The sequence below is a fragment of the Chanodichthys erythropterus genome, chromosome 24, assembly GCF_024489055.1.
Source record: "Chanodichthys erythropterus isolate Z2021 chromosome 24, ASM2448905v1, whole genome shotgun sequence".
NCBI classification, from domain to species: Eukaryota; Metazoa; Chordata; class Actinopteri; order Cypriniformes; family Xenocyprididae; genus Chanodichthys; species Chanodichthys erythropterus.
Genome location: NC_090244.1, coordinates 25,503,145 through 25,515,754, shown reverse-complemented (window position 1 = coordinate 25,515,754; position 12,610 = coordinate 25,503,145). Strand labels below are relative to the sequence as shown.

The 12,610-nt window shown below is 38.3% G+C and overlaps 1 protein-coding gene across 1 annotated transcript in view; it reads left to right on the top strand.

Annotated features, from left to right (window-relative positions):
* ano3 (anoctamin 3) overlaps positions 1–12,610 on the top strand; it is a 105,266-nt gene that overhangs the window by 46,025 nt on the left and 46,631 nt on the right. Inside the window, exons 5-9 of the mRNA XM_067379446.1 lie at positions 2,916–3,016; positions 3,103–3,147; positions 3,793–3,799; positions 4,475–4,599; positions 7,994–8,100. Coding sequence (XP_067235547.1) covers positions 2,916–3,016; positions 3,103–3,147; positions 3,793–3,799; positions 4,475–4,599; positions 7,994–8,100 — 385 coding nt within the window. The remainder of the gene's footprint in view (positions 1–2,915; positions 3,017–3,102; positions 3,148–3,792; positions 3,800–4,474; positions 4,600–7,993; positions 8,101–12,610) is intronic.

The following is a 12,610-nucleotide window of genomic DNA, read 5'->3' as shown; positions in this document are numbered from 1 at the left end:
GTCAGCGCCCATCGTCGTCATTCATTACAATGGAAGGAAGTGGTGTCGCGTCATCCATCTTTTTTACAGTCTATGATATAGCCTCAGCTAAGTCCATAGCGCTACATCTGGCAGCCGATCTAGGCGATAGATAAAATACAGAGTCGCTAGCAGCAGCTCTACATAAAACCCTAACAGATCTAAACACAAGCTAAAGGAGCAGCATACCAGCTTAGTCCACCTCATCTCCTCTAAACCATGAGAATACCAACCGACCCTAGAGAGGGGAGCCAATAACCCTGCTTTAGGCCCCAATTTGAAAAATTGGGGAGGGTGTTAAGTGAAAGAGTGGACTGCTATGCTGGAGGGAGTCAACCCTATGAATGTGAAGAGGTTGAACTCAAAGATTGTGTACATTTTTATAATTTGTGTGTCTAGTTTGGTTTCTTAGGTAACCAGTGTTCTATATTGGTAGCTGAACACCTGAACTCTACTTTATGAAACCTACTTTTCTTCTCCCAGATCTGTCATACCATTTTTATACTTAGCACAATAAACAAGGCATTAGTCATACTATTTTTTTTTTTTTAACCTCTATATCTTTTCTCTACGTATGCTTGTGGTGTTGGAACATATACAGTTTGAAATGTTTCACCTTTTTCCAAACTTGCTAACAACATCAGCTTTTCCTAGTTCTGCCACATATTGGGTCTACATACATTTCGACACTCTTTAAAAATGAACAGAGCTGATTTTCAACAAGGTAATAGTGGAATGAGGAGCTTAAACTTCAGGAAATGTTGACCCCCAGAGATGTAATTATTATATTTTCTTTTTTATTATTTGTATTTGTTCTTATTAAAAAGAGGCTCAGAACAATGTTACCACTATAGTTACACTTAAAGGTACAACTTTTGGACCTCTAGTGATGTAAAAAAAAAAAAAAAAAAAAAAAAAAACCTGCATGCATTTTGTAGAAAAACAATGTTTTGGTTGTGCTTCGGCTCTGCATGACTATGGTTATCCTACTACTCATAAAACATTCACTACTAGGCTTACAAGATACCAGTTTAGATGGAAAGGACCTCAAGCTGACTACCTCAAGACGTTACTGTAGCTATACCCACTGATACAGTACTTCCTTGAAAATAATTCCGGCACAGTGCTACAACCACCATGATGAAATGGCCCTTCACAATGGATAATGCTTTACAATGAACTGTGTCAGAGAGCTACATATGGAATTATTTTGTTCAATAATCTGTTTGAGATTTAGCTTGAGTCAGCCTTTCTCACTCATTGTGACAACTATTCTATGCCACTCCCACACCATACACACGTCAAAGTAGCCAGAGCATCTTTTCTCTATTTACGGATATGATGTGGTGTGCACAGGCGAATAACATATGTACCTAATTTCCCATGAAAACCATCCTGCTAGGTCTAAAATATAAACACTTACCATAATGAATCCGAGTAAAAACCTCAAAAAATTATCTTGTGGCCAGGACTTCACATTCCCACAATTTAAGACAGTCTTTAATAAATCTAAAAAGACACAACCAGGTGATTATATGGAATACTATATATAAGATGACCACAAAATACAAATACAATATGAAACAATGAACAGGGGAAACTAAGGGTTTAAGTACAGAGAGTAATCAACAGAACCAAGAGCAGATGACGACCTAATGAGTAACTATGGAAATTAATAATGACCAGGAACACAGGCAAAATGAGAACAGGGAAAATGAAACCAAAACACAATGAATGCAGAGCTGAAGGGGTAGAGGAATGAAGCACAGCTAAAGGCCCGGAAATCATCATAGTCCAAATCATCATAGATCATAGTCCCTCCAGGGTGATGATCAGCTCAGACGTTGTCCTTGCCGCTGACATCACAGCAGGCTCGGGCTCTTTGTCTGCATTGGGCTCTGGGATAGTCTCCATGCATGGTGTGGGAGGTGGCTGGCTGGGCTCTAATTCCAGAGTGGGGCTGGTGATGTCTTTTCACCATCAACCACTCCACAAACGCAGCAAAATCCCCTAAGGACCAACATTGGGCAGGTGTGCCTTTGTGTGCTCATTCAAGCTGGCCTGAAAAAAACTCAGGGAACTTTGTGAGGCATGCCAGATCTAGGAAGTCCTTAGTGTGGTTCTTGAGGTTACACTGCTCCTGCTCTAGGCAGAGCAGGTGGACTGCTGGTAAGTCCATTTTCTTTACTTTTAGTTCCCATGTTCTGTTACATTTGGTGGCCGTAATGAGCGCACAACAATAGGAGAATATAACAAATAAATAAATCCAAAAGGTACAGGCAAGTAATCACACAGAATACTATATAACACAACAATACATTATACAAATACAACACAGAACAGAGGAAACTAAGGTTTTAAATAAACAGACAGAATAATCAACAGAATTAAGCACGGGTGAAGAACTAATGAGTAACTATGGAAACTAATGATGAACAGGAACACATGCAAAATAAGAACAGGGAAAATGAAACCAAAACACAATGAAACTAAAACGGTGTAAGTTACCGGTGTCAGGGTTAGGTTTAGTTCTGTTTAGTTTCATTGTGTTTTGGTTTCATTTTCCCTGTTCTCATTTTGCAAAATAGTAATTCTATTACTTTTTTAATTAATATTTATATTGAATTTCACACACATATTTATGTATGTACATGTTTATTTAATGACACAAATCAAAGTTTTAAAATGTATTCAGATGCAAAATTAAAGTAATAACTCATATAAGGTTAATAGAATTTTTTTTTAAATCATATTTTTGATCTTCTGAATTTGAATATCAGCATTTTCTGAAGGTTAAATGCCTCTCTTACTGAAAAAACAACAACAACAACAACAACAACAAAAAATATGCCTATGTTTATTATATGCTGATAATGATTTGTCTTTCACTTTGACAGCCCTCATTAACCAATGGTGATATCATGTTTGTGAAGATTCATGCACCATGGGACACGCTGTGTAAATATGCAGAGCAAATGAACATTCGAATGCCCTTCAGGTAGAGCTCACTGTCACTGTGTTGTACTAAACTTCATACTTTAAGTAAATTCAATGTGATCATATGATATATGTATATATTTATAGGAAAAAGTGTTACTTCACAGACTGGAAGAAAAAAACTATGGGAAGGTAAGATATTGCTGGTAGATCTTACTGTTCTGTGTTTCCACATTTATGGCTGGTAGTTAATGTTTATATTTTATTTGTATTATAGTCAAGAGCCCATTCAGTACATCTATTTTGTTAATTTACTTGAATTTAATTTGAGTCATACTTTAGCTGTGGAAAAGTAAAGATTTTTTTTAACAGTTAATCAGGTTTGATTTTAAAGGTGCCATCGAATGTTTTTTTTACAAGATGTAATGTAAGTCTAAGGTGTCCCCTGAATGTGTCTGTGAAGTTGCAGCTCAAAATACCCCATATATTTTTTTTAAATTATTATTTTTTTAACTGCCTATTTTGAGACATAATTAGAAATGCGCCGATTCATACTGCGGCCCCTTTAAATTGCGCGCTCTCCGCCCCCTCCTGAGCTCTCGACTCTATTACTGCATAAACAAAGTTCACACAGCTAATATAACCCTCAAAATGGATCTTTACAAAGTGTTCGTCATGCATGCTGCATGCATACATCGGATTATGTAAGTATTGTATTCATTTGGATGTTTACATTTGATTCTGAATGAGTTTGAGGCTGTGCTCCGTGGCTAACGGCTAATGCTACACTGTTGGAGAGATTTATAAAGAATGAAGTTGTGTTTATGCATTATACAGACTGCAAGTGTTTAATAACGAAATTAGCGACGGCTCTTGTCTCCGTGAATACAGTAAGAAACGATGGTAACTTTAACCACATTTAACAGTACATTAGCAACATGCTAACGAAACATTTAGAAAGACAATTTACAAATATCACTAAAAATATCATGTTATCATGGATCATGTCAGTTATTATCACTCCATCTGCCATTTTTCGCTGTTGTCCTTGCTTGCTTACCTAGTCTGATGATTCAGCTGTGCACATCCAGATGTTAATACTGGCTGCCCTTGTGTAATGCCTCGATCATGGGCTGGCATATGCAAATATTGGGGGTGTACATAGTAATGATCCCGACTGTTACGTAACAGTCAGTGTTATGTTGAGATTCGCCTGTTCTTCTGAGGTCTTTTAAACAAATGAGATTTACACAAGAAGGAGGAAACAATGGAGTTTGAGACTCACTGTATGTCATTTCCATGTACTGAACTTTTGCTATTCAACTATGCTGAAATAAATTCAATTTTCAATTCGATGGCACCTTTAATTTGCATCAAAAAAGACTTCAACTCTAGAAGTGACTGTAAGTATGAAATGGAAAAACTACCATTAAACTACCTGTCATTTTTTAGCCTGCTTATTGGAGATAATACCTCTTTTTTTTTACTAATGCAAATGTTTCTCTATAGTCAATTTCAGCTGAGATTTCGTCAGTTGAAGAGCTGGTTGCCCAGGAATCCTATGAAACTGGATAAGGAGGCCTTACCAGATCTGGAGGAAACGGACTGCTACACTGCCCCCTTCAGCAGGGCCAGAGTGCACCAGTACGTTCCTCTTTCGTAAACCTTGTTCTAAACAAATTTCATATTTTCTCAAACAATCATATATAGGTCTATTTTACCTATACAGAACAGAAAACCTTTTGCTTTCTGGAATACTGTAATTCAATAGCTGAAACCTGAAGCTGAAACCACAATCCTGCAACCTTCATCAACAAGTGAATGGTTTCAGCCTCAGCTGACCCTTTCATGGCAGATTTTATGATGGAAGCACTTTTAGATGGTGTACTTGATGTACTTGAACTTGAATGACTGTTTGTGAATGCACAAGTCACTGGTTGCTGACGTCCACTTTACAGATCAGAGATCAGTGTAAATGCATGACCTCATAAATTACTGTGTCCTGGGGCAAAAGAGTGTTTTTATTATTGAAGAAAAGTACTATTAGCAAGGGTTTATCTGAGGTCAGACAGAGGAGTTGTATGCACATAAATGTTGGAATTGGGCAAGTAGGGTTTAATGTCTTTCCATAACTTTAAACACATAATAGATAATAAAAAGATTATCATAATACAGACTTTTTGACAGCAGCAAAAGGGTGAATCTTATGAAACCTTTCAAAAATGTGTTAAGAAATATATACAGCTATGGAAAAAATTAAGAGACCACTTAACATTGAGTGGTCTCTTAATTTTTTCCATAGCTGTATATATATATATATATATATATATATATATATATATATATATATATATATATATATATATATATATATATATATATATATATATATTGCATATATAAAATACATAAAACATATAAAAAATTGTGTTATTTTAATATTTATTAAAATTAATTGGCTTGAATTAGCTTTTATCTTTATATTTTTAGTTTTAGTAATTTTGAACTGTTGTCATTTTTAGGATTCGGGTTATATCTATCTTTAATTTATTTATTCATTGTTACTTTTTGCAATTTTTGTACATTAGCTAGTGGCTCCTGACCGTAAATTTAGGTAGGGTCAGATTCTGGGTCTTTGTGCAGTTTATAAAGAGGTTTGCGCACAATTTACTAATTTGTTCCCTAAAATTGCTAAATTGTGCACACAATTTATAAATCAAGGGAACAAATTAGTAAATTGTGCACACAATTTATAAATCAAGGGAACAAATTAGTAAATTGTGTGCACAATTTAGTACATCAAGGGAACAAATTAGTAAATTGTGTCCACAATTTACTTTTTTTCTTGCATGTCATGTGGGAAAAGAGCACAATGATTTGGGAGCAGAGATCATGAGGATCAGGTGAACACAATCAAACATACAAGGACTAGACAGGGACTAAACAAGAGGGTGTTGTAACAGGAAACATGGAGGTGTGCAGACAGGAGCACAGTGCCAACACAGACAGAGTCATATGTGCTCAAGCACAAGACCAACAAAGAAACATTAAACAATTAATAGTCTTAAAATATAGTGCAGAAAATAATTATTTGATCCCCTGCTGATTTTGTTAGCTTACTCACATATAAAGAAATGCTCTATAATTTTTATGGTTTATTTTAATGGATAGAGACAGAATATCAAACCAAAAGTCCAGAAAAAAACACATTATATAAAGGTTATACATTGATTTGCATTTCAGTGAGTGAAATAAGTATTTGATCCCCAAGCAAAACATGGCTTAGTACTTGGTGGACAAACCCTTGTTGGCGAGCACAGAGATGAGACGTTTCTTGTAGTTGGTCACCAGATTTGCACACATCTCAGGAGTGACTTTGGTCCACTCCTCTTTACAGATCCTCTAAATCCTTAAGGTTTCTTGCCTGTCACTTGGCAACTCAAAGTTTCAGCTCCATCCACAGATTTTCTATAGGATTAACGTCTGGAGACTGGCTTGGCCACTCAATGACTTTAATGTGCTTCTTCTTGAGCCACTCCTTTCTTGCTTTGGTGGAATGTTTTGGGTCATTGTCAAGTCAAGTCAAGTCAAATTTATTTATATAGCGCTTTTACAATTGTCATGCTGGAAGACCCATCCACGACCCATCTTCAGTGTTCTGACTGAAGGAAGGAGGTTCTCGTCCAAGATTTTATGGTACATGGCCCCGTTCATAGTCCCTTAGCAGAGAAACAGCCCCAAAGCTTATGTTTCCACCTCCATGCTTGACTGTAGGGATGGTGTTCTTGGGGTCATAGTCAGCATTTCTCTCCTTCCAAACACGGCGAGTTGAGTTGATGCCAAAGAGCTCAATTTTGGTCTCATCTGACCACAGCACTTTCTCCCAAGCCTTCTCTGAATCATTTAGATGTTCACTGGCAAACTTCAGACGGGCCTGTACGTGTGCCTTTTTGAGCAGGGGGACCTTGCGGGCACTGCAGGATTTCAGTCCATTGCGGCGTAGTGTGTAACCAATGGTTTTCTTGGTGAATGTGGTCCCAACTACCTTGAGATCATTTACAAGCTCCTCCCGTATAGTTCTGGGCTGATCTCCTCACCTTTCTCATCATCATCTTTACCCCATGAGGCGAGATCTTGCATGGAGCTCCAGACCGAGGGCAATTGATGGTTATTTTGTATTTCTTCCATTTCTGAGTAATCGCACCAACAGTTGTCTCCTTCTCACCAAGCTTCTTGCTGATGGTCTTGTAGCCCATTCCAGCCTTGTGCAGGTCTACAATCTTGTCCCCTGATGTCCTTTGACAGCTCTTTGGTGCTCTTCCCCATGGTGGTGGAGATGTTTGAATGGAAAATGCAGATTCTTTGGACAGGTGTCTTTTATACACATAACGAGCTGACATTAAGAGTACTTTCTTAAAGTGACGGGACTAATCTGTGTTCGACATGAGCGCATAAACAATTTGTAGGAGGCAGAATTCTTGCTGGTTGGTAGGGGATCAAATACTTATTTCACTTGATCAAATGCTAATATAATGCTTTATATAATGTGTTTTTTTTTCTGGATTTTTGGGTTGATATTCTGTCTCTATCCATTAAAAAAAAATGTACCATAATAGATTATAGACTCCTTGTTTCATTGTAAGTGGGCAAACTTCAGCAGGGGATCAAATAATTATTTTCCCCACTGTAGGCTTTGTGTTCTTAAAGTAAGATTGTAATTCTGATTCCTTTCTTTTGATTTTGAGGTGTAACATGACCTGAACATGTATTTGATATGTTCTGTGAGATTCATCTTGGAAAAGAAGCCCTTCTTTAATGTGAATTTGTCTGTATACTGAGATAGCTGGGTGTACTAATCCATACAATCTGGTCTGAGCTTGATGTGTTGGGTCAGCTGCAATCCTTTCTAATTTGATATTTACACTGACATGCTCTAGGCTGATGTAGCGTATTTTTCTTTACTGTATTCAGTATAGTAGATTAATGCAATTAACCTACAACATATTTGTGTATTAAAACAATGTCCTTTTTCTTGTAGTTTTACCATCAACAACAGAGAGACGTTTTTCTCAAACTCAACCAGAAGCAGAATAGTACATCATGTACTACAGCGCACAAAGTATGAGGATGGGAAGTCTAAGATGGGTAAGAGGGCAGCTGAATTAACCCTAAAACCATCTTCATCAAACATGTCACGCATATTTGTTTCTCACTCCAGTCTCTATGATATATCTACATCATATACACAATGATATATCATGTCCTCTGACACATAATATTTTTTTCAATAATAGTTATTAAAAGACTGTAGTCATTTACAATATTGAGTGAATCTCAAAAAAACATACCAGGTCATATATATATATATATATATATATATATATATATATATATATATATATATATATATATATTCAGCTGAAAACTTCTTAATTACTGGCATAATCAAATTAAATTGCAAAATATAATTATAATATAAAATATTAGATAAAATACAGCATGTAACTGAAATAAATACATTGAAGTTGAAATACTAAAAATTATTGAAAACAATCTGAATTAAAAAAAAATAAACACAATAATAGAACGGTACTTAAAAAAATTGAAATGTTGTTATAAAATCCACCTATTCAGACAGAATTCTAGTACATTAATCTCTATTTATTTATTTTTTGTCAATAACTTTATTAGTAAATATTTGACAAGCTGTTTTATATTTTTATCTGCAATGCCCTACAGTTTCCTTTGACCTTTTTAACTGAATATGCCCTCAATCTCTCTGTTAGTCCTCTTATTTTAATGTCACGCTTGTGCCCTTCTTATTTGGCTTTCTTGTCTGTGTGCTCTTGTGGTTTTCTGCTGATTAAAGTTGGTCTTGCAAGTGGGATTTTCATGTTAATAAATTAATAATGACCGCCCACTCGCTCAGGGTAGATCAGATTGGTAAAAGAACTCTAAATCCCCCATAAATCCCTGTGCTCAATCATGCCACTGCAGCTCAATTCAATGTCCTAGTGAACTCAAAGCATCGGCAGCAAATGGGACATTGATTACAAATCTGGCTTTATTAAACTGAGAATTTTAATCAAATGAAACAAGGTAATATACTTTTGGTACTCAAAATGACTCAGGTTACATATGTAACTCGGTTCCCTGAGAAGGGAACAAGATGCTGCATCATGGTTGTTGGCCCTGTGGGAACGCCTTCAGCATGTGCCAGTGTCTAAAGCACATGTAAATTGATGCCAATTCTATTGCTTGACGGTGGTCAGGTGATGAAACGCAGTCCGTCATTAGGACCATAAAAGGGCACCGCTGTCATGGAATTCCTAGATTCATTTTGTCTGAAGATGCTGTGGATGAATGTGTGAAGTTTGGCAACTTTGTCTTGTTCCCTTCTCAGGGGACTGGGTTACATACATAACCTGAAAGATTCCCTTTCCAGTGAACTCAGTGCTGCGTCATGGTTGTTGACGCTATGGGGATGCTAATACCCATGCCACCATACTGAAAAATGCCTGCCCAACAAGATGAAAAGTATGTACAAGCAAAATAGATGAACCCAGCAGGACCTGAAATCCTGAGGTTGAATCCATATCCATGCTGCAGATGCACCCTTGGATAGCACCTTAGAAGAAGCCACACTCCTAGTAGCAAGTTCAAATGGCAGAGGGAATAAGGACGACAAGATGAAAGGTCGATGAAGGCACCTTCAGATCGTAATCCTTTCTAGGGTGCAATATGACTTTGACCAGTCCAGGGGCAAAAACTAAGCAGGACACAGCTACTGAAAGAGCCTGCAAGTCTCCTACTCTTTCGTGATTCATTTACTTCTCTGAGACTGACACCAAGAGCACAATGGAGTGCAAGAAACTAGTTACCAGGGAGGCTCCCACAGAGGATGTGAGCGGTGAATATGGAAAGTCGAAACAGCTGCAGGTGACAGCCCTGCTGAAAGATGTTCCTGCAGGAACTCTAGCATTGAACCAACCAGGCAGTGGACTGGGTCTAAGTGGCGCTGAATGCACCGCAATGTAAAGATTCAACCTGAATCTATGAGCTGATCACTCTCAGGGACCTGCCCACAAGTTCCAAAACTCAGGTCAATGGTAAAAGATTGACCCCTGGACTTGAATCTCCACGGAGAACCTTCTAGGAGAGACACTAGGTCCAAGAACCAAACCCGGTCTAGCCAAAATGGAGCTATAGCAGGCATAATCTGTCTTGCCGTACAATCACTAGAACTCATGGGAGCAGAGCTTCGAGGACAATGCATTCTGGTTCCCATGCTGGGGGCAAATTATGCTGAACCATAATATCCATCCTTAATGGAGATATGAGGGAGGCATCCGTCGTGACGACGACTGCAACATGCATCAAGTGTGGGACCCAAGGATGAAGCTGGGGTCTGTTCAAATAGTTAGGGAATGTAACTTTGACCAAAAAGGGTAGCCCATTAAGGATAGACACTAGACAGTCATGCAGGAACTATATTAGGAAGGCATCCACTGTGACAACAATGGCAACACGCTTCAAGTGTGGCACCCATGGTTAAAGCCAGGGTCTGCCCACATAGTTCCTCTACAAGATATCTGCTCAGCCCAGAGCAGGGTCTGCTGCTCCAGGTCCAGAAGAATGTGTTTCAACCCTAGAAACACTGCTCTCATCTCCAGGTATTTCATGTGCCATGAAAGATAAGGCCTTCCCGAAGCCCCCGAGCTGGATGACCATCCAGAACGGTCCCCAAGCACGAAAGTCTTTGTTTGCCCCCAGTGTGGAACCCTGAGTTAGAAACTGGGCTCTTCCCACAGATAAAGGGTACAAAAACCTCTGTGCACAACCCTTAAAAACTGCTGGGGGTTGCACAACCCCATGCTTATCAAACACTACTTGAATAATCTAATGTGCAGCAAGCGTATCGTAAATGCAACTATAAGACTTCGGGTATCGGCGGATGAAAATACACCGGCTTAGCCTGATGTTATGTACAGTGGCAAGGATCGACTCCACCCCTGTGGAAAATAAACTTGCATCATCGTTGACCCCCAGAAATGTTTTTCTCTGACTCTGAGACAACAAAATCTTCTTAAGCATTAAGCATTAACATCGTGAACCTGTATATCCTCATAGTATGGTTCAGACAACGCACTCACAATTGGAGACTTGAGAGGGGAGAGCCCAAACTTGTGGGGTGCCCACTGCCCTCGCAACCTCACATGCTCCGATACCCTCCAAAGATGGGGTGGGCGCATTTCTCCAGCAAGATTGCTGATGTAGATGGGGTGGGAACCCCACCGGATGCTGCTGCTCACCAAAACACTGAAGGTGGCGGGGTTGAAAGAACAGCTTCACAAGGGCATCAGCCCTTGATGACCCGAACACCTTGGTGCCTCCAGCCCTTGGACCGAGTGAGGGATAAACTGCTGAAAAGCTGCTGCTTGTTTCTTAGCTTTCAGCAATAGAGTTGACTGTGTTGCCGAACAGGCCAAAAGGCAATATTAGAGCAACAGAAAAGGTTTTTCCCTTTTCCTTTCCTCAAGACCAAGATTGATCTTAAATACTACAACACTACAATTCAATATCTTATTTTATGTTATACAGGAAAAAAGAAAAATATTCAGGTCTGGAATGACATATGGGTGAGTAAATGATGACAGAATTTAATTTTTTTTGTGAGCTATCCCTTTAAAACACGTACCTGACATTTATTTCAGACTGAAAATAAACAACAACTGAGAGTTGAAAAGCTTATGAATATTTCAACCAAAGATGAACATTCTGTCATCATTTTCTCACACAGAAGTCATTCCAAACGAGTTTGTTGTTTTCCATGCACAGACTGGGGACTGAATATTTCACGCTTAAAAAAGACAAGAAAAACAAAACAAAAACAATGACAGTATCAAATATGTGGTTCATTAAGGCCCTATCATTCTATTATAAACCAGTTTCATTGATTAAATTAAGAATGCGGCATAAAAGCTTCATCAAAGCAATGCATAATAGCACTTTGTATAAATATAAAATAACATCACTGTCTGTCTCCATTAGATAACTAAAGTAATATGGGTTTTGAACAACATAGGTCAGTAATTGATGATAAAAATTTTCATTTTTCGGGGAGAACTATTCCTAGTTATTCCTAGTATAACTATTTCCTAAAAACTGATGACGACAACTGAGAGGGAGTCATCAGAGAGGGAATTTATCTACATGGCTCCTGAACATTTTATACCATTTTGTCTATAAAAAAAACTGACATTTCTTCATCCATCCATTTGTAAAAACTGTATTTTTCCTTTTAGTATTTCAGTCCTTCACCACATACTCATCAAGCCTTGAAACTCCATTCATTATGACTAGCACTAATCACATTATAAACATCACTGAACTGAAACAGGCCCCGTCAGTCTGTGTCCCCCATGGTTCTATGTGTGAGCGTGTATTTGCATGTCTCTGCTGGTCACACGGTCTACGTCTCTCTGCAGCTCCTCCGTTGTGTTGTCTGTATCTGCTTAATTATTATGGCCATCACGAGCAGCTCCTCATGGGCCACTCAGGGAGTTCATGGGAAGGTGCGTACAGTGCTGTACAGTCTCTGTTGAATGGGCACACAGGGATCATCACATCTCTAAAAGTATCATCAGCAAGACAA